General features: G+C 44.3%; 1 protein-coding gene across 1 annotated transcript; it reads left to right on the top strand.

Moving 5' to 3' along the window:
* Nucleotides 1-347: 347 nt before the first annotated feature.
* cttnbp2nlb (CTTNBP2 N-terminal like b) lies at nt 348-15084 on the top strand. The gene is made up of 5 exons (XM_018668116.2): nt 348-496; nt 2985-3092; nt 10366-10617; nt 11132-11239; nt 12553-15084. The coding sequence occupies exons 1-5, from the start codon at nt 491-493 to the stop codon at nt 13849-13851; spliced, it is 1773 nt and encodes a 590-aa protein (XP_018523632.1). The 5' UTR covers nt 348-490; the 3' UTR covers nt 13852-15084.
* The last annotated feature ends 78 nt before the right edge of the window (nt 15085-15162 follow it).

The following is a 15162-nucleotide window of genomic DNA, read 5'->3' as shown; positions in this document are numbered from 1 at the left end:
AAAGTACAATTAGACCTCTTTAAATTTTAGATTTATTTTTATATACAATTATTTTAAAATTATTTATTTGTTTTCACAGAATTCACAAATGAGCGCACTCATCCCCTTCAAACTAGTACTACAACCACACATATGAACCAGTAAACCCATACACAACGAATTGAGCCAAAATCTGCAAACACCCAAACACAAAATTCACACTTGGACACACTGGAGGGTGCCTGAAACAAAGAGGTTTATCCCACAGCCTCGGGAACGCCCTTATCCCCGCCCCCCCCAGCGACAAATCCGCCATCCATTGGTCGGATTGCAGCACGACGCCCCCCTCTGATTGGCTGGCAGCCTCGTCACAGACCTGTCTGTTGTTCGCACTCGCCTCGGAGCAGCAGGAGCGCCTGTGTGTATGTGACAGTGGTCTGCTTTGATTCATGCTGCCGTGGAGCCTCGTTTCTGGATTGGCAGAACAATTAATGCGGCCAGAACAGAGCGCATGAAGGTACGTGTTTTTTTTCCACAGAGGGTTGTAGCAGTATTTGCTACTGCCTTCAGTTTTGGTGGGTTTTTCTTCTTCTTCTTCTTTTAGTTAGACATCAAAATGCAAAAGTCCACAGACAGGTCCCTGTTTCATCGGATATTTTCTCGTACTGTATGGAGCTTTGCCATTTCTGGTTAACTGAAACTTAACTGCCGCAAACTAAATAGGACTTTATGCTGAATAATGATGCCGAAACAACCTTTAGATAAACAGTAACTAAGAGAAACAATCGCTGGGATCCAGGGGTCGTGTGTTGAGTTCATTCTCAGGGTAATGGGTGTGAGTACTTCAGTTACACTGATGCAGTATTGATTTCACCATTATCACTCCAGGCAATCTATATAAATAATAGCTAATTTGATGGGTTTTTTGTGATGTTTGCGACACTTCGCAATTGATCTGAATGTTGCCCAGCACGGAAAATAATGACAGCCCCTTGTTGTCAGACAAAGGCCCAGGACGGCAGGTGGATCCTCTGCTGTTCCTGAGCAACCATCGTTTTTATTGCTTTGAGCAGCCTCTCCTCCTGCCACACCAGCGCGTGCGCGTCCTTCCTGGGTTCTCAGCAAGGATCAGTAAAGTTTAACCCCAGACTTTGCTGTTTTCTACCTGAGAGAAATGACTAAAAAGAGGGGGGGGGGGGGGGTTGAGAAAACAATGAGCTGTCTGAATGCACACACACTCACACACAGAGGCAGGGCACTCACCACACCAGTCTTGTCAAATTAGCTGATATATGCTTCTATGTTGGCTTGTAAGTCTGGCTTGATCAGCGTGAATGTAACATCTCATGACAAGACCAGTAAAATATTTACACTGGCCCTGTTATTAGTTCATCTACCAAAAGCCAAACTGCAACACCATGTGGGCTGCCGAGTGGGATTCAGGGATTTGCTCTTGAGTGACGATTCCCATGGTGTGGGCATCCCTGGAATGTTGGAATGATTTTCCATGGAAGCTGACTTACAGATATCAGGTGACACATAGGGAGTTTGGCCTACCCTGACTGCCAACAGCTCAAATACTCACTAATATCTTAACCATAATATCAAAGTATGTGTGTGTGTGTGTGTGTGTGTGTGTGTGTGTGTGTGTGTGGTTGTATAGGACTGGAAACCACCCCTGCAATACATGTCAAGTTTATAGCCAGTAAATAACTACTGATTCACACTTTGTTGCTTTGCTCTGAATGTGTGGTGAGCCACAGAATGCACAGAGGAATTTTTTTTGTTGGACTGGTTCTGGGATGCTGCAGCAGGAAAGTAAACAGCACATCTGAGATTTGGAGGGAGAGGAGAGGTTTTGTTTAAAGTGAAGATGAGGACGGTCGCTTTAGCTTTTAGCACTGACGAGTGACAAAAACTTGAGTGGAATAACACACTGCAGATGCTTCCGTACAGGTCACGAGGGTGGCAGCTTGATGAGTATGAAAATGATAAATATCACAAGCCATGTCCTTCGAAGAGAAGACCCTCTTGCAGAGTTTCATAGACTTGTCGAATCTACGCCAAGGAGCAATGAAGACTTAACGTCAGATTTGAAGATTTGATTTTATAGTTATAGATTATAACTATAAAAGTTATAGATTCTGCGGATTGTAAACTCTTAAGTCATGCTGCTTCGAGCTTTGTTATTTGATGTTGCTTTGTTTATTCCTGGTGTATGAGAGAAAACAATGGGAGGATTAAGAGACCAACTCATCATTATAGCTCCTGCTATCTGACTTCACAGCTTGAACATAACTCGTCAAACACATGATTAACACTGTGAGGAGCAGCCGATCTATTATAAGGCGTGGCAACGACCTGAGAGCGACCTCACCCCTACTTTAAAAAAGACAAAGTCAACTGTGTTCTGTCTTTCTCTCAATTTTAAGGATGACGTCAGCTGTGTGACAGGGTGTTATGTCTGGTCCCTGTGACTAGACCGGACCAAGCTGATGAATCACAGGATACAGAGGCTGGAGCGTGGGATGGCTGATACCTTAAAAGTTGTGTGCTAGATAAGATGTTTCAAACGGATCACATTCGCCTCTCAGTCTTGAGATCACACCGACTCTTGACTGAAGTTGGTGCTGAATGGGGCAGACAACTGTCCTCAGTCCCTCAGCAAATTAAAATGCAGATATGCTAATGACTTCCTGTTTATAACCCTGAGCACAACCCAGCGAGGCCACAGATGGGACCCCAAGTCCCATCCTATATCAGCTCTGTGCCACTCACTGAAAAATGCAGTCAGACGAGCAACCCTGAAGTACCGTTCTAAACATAAAGCCATTTAAATACCCAGTAGTGTTCATATTTCTTTTGTTGATAGATCATTGTGATTGTATTTTGTGGTCATTTGTTTCTTTTATATTGCAAAACCAGGTCTGATTTTTTTTATCTTTGCCAGTAAGAATATCTCTTTCTCTTTTCCATTCCCTCTCTTTCTGTGTCTCTCTCTTCAGGAGGGGAAAATGAATGTGGAGGCTCTGAGCAGAGCAGAGCTGCTGACTCTCCTCAGTATCTTGGAGGGCGAGCTGGAGGCCCAGGATGTGGTCATACACGCCCTTAGGGTGAGTTGGACGCTATAACCTACAGACACAAATCCCCCCCGATATAATATTGTAGTCATCCTAACCACCGATCAAATGGAACACACTTTTTTGTCTCGTCTTTTATTGAAGTCACTCTTAGACGCTAAAATTAACCTGTTTCAACATTACACCCCCAAAAAGAATGTCAGCTAACAGGGAGGGGATGTGTAAACAGGAAAGTGAGGAAACAGAGCTAATACAGACAATGGTCCTGGAGCCCTTCTGGTTTCCCAGAGCCTTTTATTCCACCAGAGCACCAACATTATTGCTGGTCAGACCAGTCTTTAGCTACAGTTGAAGTCAGTGTTTTTCTTTTTTTTCCTCCATTTGAAGCACAATCCAGACTTAATTTGTCTACATTGTGTCTAGATCCAGTTCAGGCACACCGCTCTTCATACATAGTGTATCTCAAATGTGGCTTGAGTGGCTCGCATTTGCTATAATCTTGGAAACTCCTTTTGCTTCTAAACAGAAACAATATTTAGACAACCTCTGAGTGTTTTTCGGTATCATGTCCACTTTAAACAGCTTATGACATTTCAAGTTTCTCTCACACTTGTTTCCTTTAATCCTGGGTTTTGTGGAGCTCATTCACTCATTCAAAGAGATAACGTAGCTTTCTACTGCTACAATGCTTTGCAGTGTTTTAGTCTAGTCTGATTGGCTCCCTCCGTGCCCCTGGCAGCTTTTCACACTCATGACCACAGCAGCTGCTCCATGCTCAGATGAAGCTGTTCGGGCCCTGAATGCTTGACTCATTGTCTGGAAAAAGTGGTTGAAGTTGTGATGAGGACAAATAGCAACCATGATGGTCTTGTTCTAATAATTAGGCCTTCATAGAAAAGTTTATCTAGCAAACAAGTGGGGCTGTAATCATGAGATAATTTCAGCGTCGGGGCCTGAGGGGGAGCCGTTCTTACCACACCAGCTCGGATTCATCTCGGATGGCAATTGTCCAGACCTGACTCACACAGGGTTTGACCCGAAACTCAACACACACAGACACACACACAGTTATTCCCTCAGGACAAATTTACAGTCGCCTTGTTGTCTGTATATATTCCTCTTTCCCTACCTCCAGCTATACTGCTTGTTTTCCTCTCCCCCTCTTCCTCCTTCTCTCTTCCTCACACACAGCCACATTATGGGGGGTCTTTCATGTTTGACCATGATCCATGTCCTATCTGCCCACTCACACACACACACACACACACACACACCACACACACACACACACACACACACACACACACACACACTCTGGTGGTCCCTGGTGGGCCAGTTAGACACTGCAGTGTTTATTGCGGAGAGGATGTACAGAGTTGTGGGCTCAAATCACTGACTTCCCTTGTTCCCACTAGGGGCTTGTGCACCATTTTAACTGTCTGGTCCATGTTAGTGGCAGATTGTGTGTGAAGACATGTGGGGTGTCAGGGGTTGAGAGCGGGTTAATATGTCCAATATTGAGCTCTGTGTCTGTGCATTGATTTTTGGTACACAGGAAGTCTGTTAGTACAACCTGCCTCTCTCTACCTTGGCTGTTTTTCATCTTCCCACTGTGATACCCCCCCCCCCAAGAATCTTGATATGCCACAGACAGTTCCTATAACAGTGCTCCTCTCTAGCTAGAGCTCTCAGTGTTGTCAGCTAACATGGTGTATTTACCAAGCTGAGTGCATGCCAGCAATGTTTACTTGCACATGTGAGGAGGGTTGAGAGTGGGGAAAAAGAGGCTCTCAAATCCCCCCCCCCCCCACTCCTTTCCTGCTTTAAATATTTTGTCCTTTCAGAAGCAAGTACTTGGGATGCCTGCATATTGCTCGGGACAACCTGCATTCAGGCGCTTTTTAACCCTTCCTTCACCTGGAATTGTGCTAGTGTTTACTTACTTACAGTATGAGATGGCGTCACCTGTGGGACTTGTCTCTGCAGATTCTCGATTGTTCTGTTTCTAGTTGTCATCACCAAGGACACAGATTGCAGTTTTACTGGAGGGAACATTCTTGAGAACATGACACCAGAAACAGGTCCTGCATTCCAACAGGAGTGGCATATCTTTTGAGTTGATGATTGTCTGTATCTATACAGGAACTAATGCTATTCTTATCTTCTCTCTGTCAGGCATAAATGGCATAAATCCAGCATAGAGCTAGTTCTCAGGAGCTCAGGAATGTTACAGACATAACGATAGATGTAGGTGAGAGCCTCGACTACCTGGCCCTTAATACTCAGTGAGGGAGCTCTAAGGTCTGTCCTTCTTGATTGTTCTCTGCACTACTGTTGAGACACTAAGTAAACAAGTGAAGACAGTGGGAAACTTGTAACGCTGGATGTTGAAACAAACTCTGTGACATCGAAATATGCCTCATGTCTGCACCAGGGGCTGCTTTCAACCTTTTTTTTTTTTTTTAAAGCCTTTGTGGTCTTGAGTACCTGCGGTTAGTGAAAAAAATAACTGTTACTTAACTGTTTTTGTTTACCCAAGCCATCAGGTTTGTGTGGTTAAAATGTTACAGTCGTGCTCAGCAGGAGCGGTTATGTTTTTCATGTGATGTCATATCCTGCAATCCTAAAATGCTTTGTCTATTTATGCAGGCTGACGTGTTTTCCTGACTCCATAAACAATACGGCCTGGTGAGAGTGCGCTGTTCAGATAAGATTGTATATTCTGTTACTTCGCAGGAATCACTGTCCAGTTTGGACAGGTTGTCAAGATTTTTAGGGGAAAATATGATAAAATAATATGAAAATATGATTATTTAAAAAATAAAAAAGAGCAAAAACTACATGTAAGGTGCCATTAAAAGCAGGGTAATACCTAATGTAACACTGTAATCCACACTGATCTGTGATGTCAGTGAAGTGCTTCCATATCAACAGCCTTTAGCCTGAGGCCTGAGAAAGTAAAGCTCCCTGACCTGAAAACGCTCAGATGGCATCAAGAGTACCTGATGTTACCTTCATGCTTTTGTTGGTAAAAATAGGTACACAGAAAACACACACTACACACAGCTCATACATAGACATAGATTGGGTAATGTTTTCCTCAGGATGCTTTTTTATGACAGCGCTCACTTCTCCCTGGGCCCAGCCAGAGTATAAAGGTTCATATCTGTAATGGTAATGAGCTCCACCCTTCGCTGCTATTTGCACTGAACCAGGGAGTATTTGCCTGCTACAAATAAAATGGTGATAAAGGAGGTCAGGCCAAACCGAGACAACAGTCTGTCTAAGATAAGCAAAATCACTGCTCACTGCTTTTTCAATGAAGTTTGGTCAGCGTCAGTGAATGCCCTGGTTTAATCGGTTTAATTTTTGACTGTTTCAAGAAATCCCAGAGCACTTCCTTGTTCCATCTTAATGATATGTTATGCTTCTGCAAAATCATTGCCCGACCAAAGGGTGAGAGCACCTGCTTCATGCTTCATCACTAACCACTGATGATAACATTTGAGGCAGTTAAACATTACTTGGAAGTTGTCTCGTTGCACGGCCCATAAAGTAAAGTGAGGTTTTGTTTGGCGTCTTCCCAGTTATTTCAGTGCCATCTGTGGTTAATGTGTGGGTGGGAGGTGTGGAGGACACAGCTTAAGCCTTAAGCACACACCTTAGCTTACACTTCAAAAAGCATCTCTCTCTCTCTCTCTCTCTCTCTCTCGCCCTCCTTCCCTCTTATTTTCTCCCTTTTGTAGAACAAAAGCATGTTGACAATCATGCTCACCCATCTTACAAGTCCATTTTGGTACTCTTATCATTTACCTTCAGATCACTACGTATATACCTCAGATGACCTTAATTATTCGGCAGTCGGCAAAAATCACTGCACTGCCTTGTGCGCTACCTTGCAACAATGGCATGGCATCCTCAGCACCAGACTGTCACACCCAACCCTATCTCTAACAACAAAGACATCTATAACATTGGGCTGTGTATGTGATATGTTGTTATTCCTTATACAGTTGCTGGTACCTTAGGAAAAGACTTTGTAGCACACAGGTCAGGCAGCATGGTTGAATCTAATGAGGACTTGATTGACAGGTATTGCACTACAAACAGGAACCTTTATTTTGTGTTTGTTGTGAGTTTGTTGTGTTATTTCTTGATGCTATAATGACCTGCAACAACTAAACTAGTCAGAGCCCTTTGTGTCAGTTTGAATTTATAGCCTCACCAGCTCTGTAAAATCAGATGTGACTGCCAGTGGATTGATATCTCTCACCTGCTAAGGCCTCCCATTCAACACTGCTGACCAGTGATCCACTGGCCATATTTCCTCTTCCACTATTTAGTAGAGCAGAGTAGATGTCCGCCCCCCCGGGAGGAAAACTGCATGACTCAAGTCTTACTTTCTCATCTAGGAAAACACTGAAGCCAGAGACAGAAATGTAAAAAGGATCAAACACTAGACAGTCTGGTAGCTGACCTACTGCCTTCTTTTGTCCTCCTTGTTTTTGCAGTAATTATCTTTGCCTTGTCTGACTTTCTGCTGTCTGACTAACACTTACTTGACCCTGTGCTTTTCTTGCAGTTTATAATCAGAACAGTAGATAAATAAACAACCTTTTTGGTTTCAAATAAGTAACAGAATAGAACTGAAAGACAACCTCATACACCAGTTTATTTTGATGTCTTGCATTGTCCTCTGTCCTCATCTTGGAAAGACGCTTGAACTGGACTCCTTAAGTTTAAGTTCCATGAAAGAGGCTTTTCATATCCAACAGGTCTGTTCATGCTGTCCTTTTGTCTCTGTGTGTCTAACTGTTCTTCTGAAGAGCAGACTAATTCACCAGGAATGCATACTTTTCCCATAAGCCCCATTGCAAAGCTTCTGGATTTGAGATGTTACCCTGGAGACAGACGGTTATGCTAAGAACCTTATGTAGGACGGTGCACACAAGCCAAGGCAAACATACACCAGTTCACAGATTCACAACAGACACTCACATGTGCATGCATATCCATACATCAGTTTGATAGCAATTACCTTTTTTCTGACACTTTGAGTATGATGTAGAAGTCAGATTAAGGGCCAAACTGTACATTTGTAAAGGGAGCTATGCACCCAACACCATTCAGTGCTGTAATTTTGTCCATGCTAGTTGTTGAGTTCATTGTGTGACAGTCATTACAGAAGCTCAGTAAGGAAACAGGATTCCCCAGCTCTTTTCAGCTCACACAAGGGCATAATTGTGCCCTGAGGCTGTAGGTTACTGACTGACAGAGAATTTTTCCAGGTGAAACGCATCAGGTTGTCTTTCACACCTTGTTTCAGCTGTGGGAATGCATTAGAGGATACAAGCTGTTAAAGAAGGCAATGAAACCAAACAAGCTGCTAGTGCAACAATTTCACCTAGCTACAATACTACATGAAACTGTAGAGGACTTCTTTAATGATCGTGCAAATCAAAAGAAACGATTGACTGTGAGACAGTGGACAAAAAGTAAATTAATATCATATAATCTCTGTCTTCCCACAACTTAGTTGTAGAGACATTTGTCATCAGTAGCTGGGCAGAAATGAGAGCTTTGCAGCAGAGAGGGTTTGGTTGTTATGCTCTCTCATAAAGGAAAGCAGACTCTGTCATTAGGATCAGATGTATCCTGAGAAAACCATGAGAGATCAGGGCTTCTACACACATACATACACACACGCATACACATACACACAATCAGTCCAATCTCAGCAGAGCCTTTAATGCCCTCTTTAAACAGTTATTTAACTCAGGAAGCTCCAGTTTTGTCTCCAGCTAGATAAAAAAAAGCACAACAACACATGCATAGCTTAAACACACACATACATTTTGTATTCACATAAAAATGGGGAAAAAAAGAGACACAGACGTACTGCACACACATACTCATACCCACTCTCACACATTGAAGCCTACTGGGTCAGACATGGAGACAATGAATGAGACTGAAGGCATTGAGACAGTGTCTTTGTGTGAGTCCTGTAATCTCTTCACTGAGGGTCGCATTCTTTGTGCAGCCACAGAAAAAAAAACCTCAAATACAGCCTCCTTACTGATGCCCTCAGGGTTTGTGTGGTTTTGTGCTGCAGTAAGTCTGAGAGCGTGTGAGGAAAAAAAAAAAGAGAGTCTTGACAGAGAGGCGGAAGTAGAGAGAGGGAGAGAGGGAGAGGGAGAGAGGCATTTTCTGAGAAGAGATGATGAACCGGCAGAGGAATGCGGTGCCATGCGTGTTTGGGCAGGGGGGTGGGTGGTGGGGCTGCTGGAGGACCAGGGTCTTTGATGAGGACTGCATGGGGAGATGGAGACGGGTGTCCCGGAGGCACGTGGAGTGAACCCTGTGGCATGTGCTTGCATCACTAGCACTGCCTGCTGACCCTGCATGCTTTCCAGAACTCTGTGTAGTTAATGAGACCTCCTGATGATCAGGTTGACCAAGACTGAGGTCTTGCAAGGCTCTATCGCATTTCACCTCGCTTCGCCTCATTCCAGCCCATTTCTCTCAAACAAGCTGAAATTAGTTGCCTGCAATATTTTATATCTCCGGATGTTATTTTTACCCATAAACAAGAATGCTATCATTTTTTATTCAGTTATTTTGTTTTAGTTTAGGTATAATCAAACCACCTCATTAGAAACAGCTCTCAGTGTGTGTGTGTGTGTGTGTGTGTGTGTGTGTGTGTGTGTGTGTGTGTGTGTCTGTTTGATTTCATGGCCCGGTCCTTCACCCCTGCATCCCTGGGGAGGAGTTAACATCTGCCCCTGGTGGGGGTTGGACAGCCGCACCTCACCTCTTTGTGTTTGGGTTGAGGGGAACGACCATCTGCTTGTGCTCACGCTGACAATAACATCACTCCATACAGATTTCCTGCACACACACACACACACACACGCACACACACACACACACATTTACAAACCTCTGAGTCTATGTCCACTGGTGATATGAATCCCTTAAATTAATACCATTAATACCTAGAAGTCAGTTCTCTTTTGTGCTAAAGTGTGTGTATGTGTGTGTGTGTCTCTGCTTAGACAGTGTGTTTGTGATGAGTTATTTTGTGTTTTTGTTGGCACTGGCAGTCGGGCCTCATGTTATCTTCTTAACACATTCTTTCCTGTGCTGTAGTGTGGAAAGGAGAACTCATCCTTTTAAAACCATTTACTGACAGACATAAACACACTGGTCATTTTCATTTTGCAGAGTCAGAGGTACATGGACATATATTAATGTTCTCTTTCCGTGTGTGTGTGTGTGTTTTATGTCTGTGTGTATCTATCAGGCTCAACACAGAGATGCTTTCATCCAGGAGCGCTACGGCCAGTACGACCTGAGCGATCCATTCCTGGCGTTGCAGCGGGACAGCGAGGCCGCGGAACGCCAGAACACGCTCACGCAGCCACATGCGCACCTGCGGGGTCGGGCGGTGGGCCCAAATCCTCTGGCTGTGCTTAAACTGGTCATGGCTCACTGCAAGAGGATGCAGGACAGGATGATGGGACAGCTGGCTGCTGCTGAGAGCAGACACAGGAGGGTAAGGAGCGATGCACACTCATGTACAGTCGTGAACACATGCTCGGCATTTGCAGATTTTGTGTGTGGGAGGGACGATGTTGCAACCAACCAAGTACCCAGCCACTGACGCACAGGGGCTCACACTTGTACAATAGGCTTGTTGTGCTACATGTATCTATTTGTCTCCATATTTTAGCCACTGTAGACTTGGCTTGGGGGAGTGAGGCAGACAGACAGCAGCTTTATCACAGCAGATTTAAGTCATAAACACTCTACTTGTAGACTCTCAACTTCAGAAAGTTGATGAAACAGAAAAAAAACCTTGTAATGAAGAGGAGGTTTGGCTATGCAGGTTGATTAGTCAGGGGACAAGTTTCACAGCACCGATGCTGTGTGGGGCAGGAAGATTCTTATAAGCAAAATAAATCAAAGAGAAGTAATTTGACAGTTTGAGAATGCACCGAATCCTGTCACAAGAAACCTGTCTGAATGTTGTGTCATATAACTGTTTCATTTGGCTGTATGCTTGATAGATGATAGCTGACCTGGAGGAGGAGAAACAGCAGCGTGCCCAGGACTCCGCACAGAGCGATGATTTTGCTGTCATGCTGCAGACAGAAAGAGACAAACTGCTGCAACAGGTGTGACTGACGTGAAAGATACAGATTTTGTTTAACTGTGTGAGTGTGTGTGTATGTGTATTTCATGAGTTTGTGTTTGGTAAAGATGGTAAAGTCTCATCAAAAGTGCTGCTCGCTTGCTGATAGATGAGAACATCTGCTGGGAGCAATTTTTCTGCTTCCCTTTCCCTCCCTCCGCTCCTCCTCTTTCCCGCTCCTCTGGCTGTCTGCGCAGCGTCTTTCTTCATAGTGGGAGCTGTGATTTAAAACCCAGCGACTGTGCTGGGAATCATCAGTGTAGCTCTGCTGTGTAACTCAGCAGGAATGGAGAGTGCTTGGCCTGTTAATAGTACAGACACACACAGGCAACCCATATGCACAAGCACAGAGCTGTTCCATAGGAAACAGAGGAGGAAGAGGCCATTGTTCGTTTGTCCAGCAGACGTGGGGCTTTATGGCCTCAGGAAACCTGAGATAATGGATGTCCATGTGTAACGTAAGGTCAGCTCGCGCGCACACACGCTCTGTGAGCACACAATCAGCACTGTACAAACTCAGCACAAGGGCCTTATGTAAGAAAGGGTGTCTCCCACTCTTCCTCAGGCTTTCCTGCCTATGTTGTTTTTTTGTGCACTAATCATACACACTAGATTGTACTTTATCACCTCCCATTTCCCCTCTATTACTCATCAAAGCTTTTAAGCAGTCCGGTCAGCCTCCGATGACCTCACTGCAAATTGAACTTTCCATAAATATGCCTTGCAAGCAAATAATTCTTGAACAAGGTGAAACATGAGGAAGTGCCTCCTCTAACTCTGAAACGACACATACTGTACCTTATCCTGCTCCCTGATTCTGTATGACTGAAGTGGACCTAGTTTAAATGTATTTTATCAGACAGAGCTGTGTGTACATAGGGCTACAGGAGAAACAGGAATTGATTACCTGCAAAGGGTGTCAGCCATTTTGAAACTCAGTGCTTTGTGCTGCCCAAGTTGACCCCATTTATATAAGCTTTGTGTTTAATAATGCATATTTTACTTAATCTATTTTAAATGAGTCTTGTGAATGAAATAAAGTCAGAATCATGAATGTCATTGGAGAATAATGGAAAAAATGTATTGAAAAGGATATTGTTTTAACATTAGGCTTAAAATAGAACTCTGTTATGGTATACAGTTATAATAACTTAGTGCAAATAATATCCAAGTTTTATGCCTATTTTCAATTGGCTTTTGATTTGATGCAACAACGTGGTGCTCTTTTGCCTCCTTGTGGTCAAATTTGGAAAAGCTGCCTTGCCTTGACTTGTATTTTTCTCCCTATCTGTCTAGTTGGAAGTAGAGCGTGCAACTGTGCGGAGGTTAGAGAAGGAACAAGCACAGTTGGTGAGCAAGGTGGAGGAGTCACTGACCCAGCAGCAGCAGCTCTCCTCCACTCTGTCCCTGGAGCTCCAGAAAGCCAGCAGCCAGGCTCAGGAGGAGGCTCAGAAGGTCTCCCAACTTCGCACCTTGCTCCAAGAAGAGACCGGCGCCCTGGAGAAGCTCCGGGGGGTTCTTGAAGATGAGAGGAGCAGGGCAGCCCAGCTAGAGGCCAGGTCTGAGAGGCAGCTGGCAGAGTTTGACACAAAACGAGAGCAGCTGAAAGCCAGGATCAGCAAAGAGGAGGAGAGGAGTAGGGAGCTAGAGAGGCAGGTGGAGGAATTGAGGAAGAGGTTGGCTCAGCCCGAGGGATGTAAAGAAGAGGTAAAAGAGGCTGCGACAGAAGTCAAAGAGTCACTTTCCAAGATGATGGTGGTGTCTACCTCTGTTCAGACTGAACCGGATGGAAAGGTGACTGTCGCTCCTAAATCCACCTCGCTGTCAAAGGTCAATGGCCATCACAGTCATAAAGAGACAGAAGCAACACAGGAAGGGAGGGGAGCAGAAAATGCAGGGGTGGTAGAGAATGGGGTAGGAGCACCTTTGCATTCCCCTCTTCACCCTCATCCTCACCCTCACTCTCCCTCCAGCACGGCCTCCTCTTCTCTCTCGTCTTCCCCCATTTCCTCCCCTGTTCTTGCCAAGCGTCTGGGCAGCCCGGGCTTCCATCAGTCATCCTATCAGGCTGGGGTCAACCAGCGTTTCCAGGCCGCCAGGCACAAGTTCCAGAGCCAGGCTGAGCTGGAGCAGCAGCAGCACAGCGGCCCCCTCTCCCCCAGGGACCTCTCCCCGACCACCTCCTCCATTCCTCCCCCACCAGAGCACAGCGCAGCCAAGCAGCTGGCCCGCAACACTGTCACTCAGGTGCTGTCCCGCTTCACCAGCCAGCAAGCTGGAGTCAAGCTGGCTCCGATCAGCAGCTCCCCGTTTGGTACAGACTACCGCAACCTGGCAGCTTCTCCACCTGGTGGGAGGTCGCCTTCTTCGGGGCCCCTGTCGCCAGGCATCCGCTCCCCCCTCACCCCTCGCTCAGAGAGGACCCACCCTCCTCCGATCCCTCCAAAGAAGCCAGGCATGAGTCCAACTCCAGGCTCCCCGAGTCACTCCGCCAGGACCAGCCTCTTCCCAGAGCTGACCGGGAACTGTGGGCACAACAACAATGGGCAGGAGGGAGCTAAGGAACCGGACCTGGTTTTATCTTCTAGCAGCTAACGGCCAGATGATACAAACTAAAAGCTAAATGAGTCAGGCCTTAATCAGCAGTTACTGTAATATTCACCTTTGCTAGCCCTTGAGCCAACTTCAGAGCACTCAAAATCAGTAGTATAGACACTTCAAAGCTGGACTGGTTCAAACAGATGCATTTAAGGTTTTGTTACACCCCTACCTCTATGCCACAACTTGAGAAACAATCGGAAAAGAAAATAATATAGTATATTATCAACTCTCTCTTTGGATTTAATATTTCTAGTATTAACTTTCCTGTCTTTATTTCTTTATATAGAATATTTGTGTTTGAAATTTCTAGAAAGAAAGTATTTATCTCAGTCCACTGTAACCCTATACTGAGGGTGTTGAGAAACCATATATAAAGAAACCTGTTGATTTTGAAGAAAAAAAAATAGATGGGATTTCATAGCACAGCACCCCTTTTCTTTACCCTTAATGCTCAAACTGCCAGTCCTGTTGGAGTTGAAAAAGAAGACTTTAGTGAGATATAAAACTATATAGCTAGTAGAGGGGCTAAAAATACATGGATGTAGAGTATAGCAAATGTGTAGGCATCACCATCACAATAAAATAGTGAGTAGTTTTTAAATGTTTTCCCAGTGGATTCTCACACAGTTCATTTGGAGATGGTCTATGAAAACAATATTGTACTGTAAATAGTTTTAATGAATAACATCACATGCATGTTTTTCTACTAGTCATGAATACACTGAATCTTGTTTTGAAAAGGGAGAGCACACTTTGCACTACATTACTGTAAGATACTGTATGTCTACAATTTCAGATGTTTTATTCAGGGAAGGTTCATCTCTGCTTCACCCAAACCAAGAAGGACTATGTGTCACAGTTATGTGATAACCCTTTGGTGTGCTCCATCAATTAAGATAATGAGCACTAAAGGTTTGAATCTTGCTACTTTTAACTATTCTTTCTATAGTATATGTCAAATGCTTTACATAGTATTGTGTCTTGTCCCAGCAACACTACACATCAGATATTTTCTTTAGGTTTACTGTGTTTTTCTTTTGTGTTTTCTAGCTTTAATACCAAGAATCGACTGAAATTATTTTAGCCCACCAATTTAAATCAGTCAATTTAAACACTGTTTGTCTATGAGGGGCAACGTCTGTCAGCTGTATCCAGTAAATATGCATATCATGAACACCTGCAACACCTAGTGCTATTTTAAATAAATTACCCAAGCCTTAAAGCTTACAGTTTGTCAAAGTATTTCTATTAAAACAGTTTTGGTTGACAGTCACCTGAATCTTGACTGGTATGTTGCGCAAGGTT

Source organism: Lates calcarifer, linkage group LG6, assembly GCF_001640805.2.
Source record: "Lates calcarifer isolate ASB-BC8 linkage group LG6, TLL_Latcal_v3, whole genome shotgun sequence".
NCBI lineage: Eukaryota > Metazoa > Chordata > Actinopteri > Centropomidae > Lates > Lates calcarifer.
Note: the sequence above shows the minus strand (reverse complement) of the source record. Positions and strands in the feature narration are given on the sequence as shown.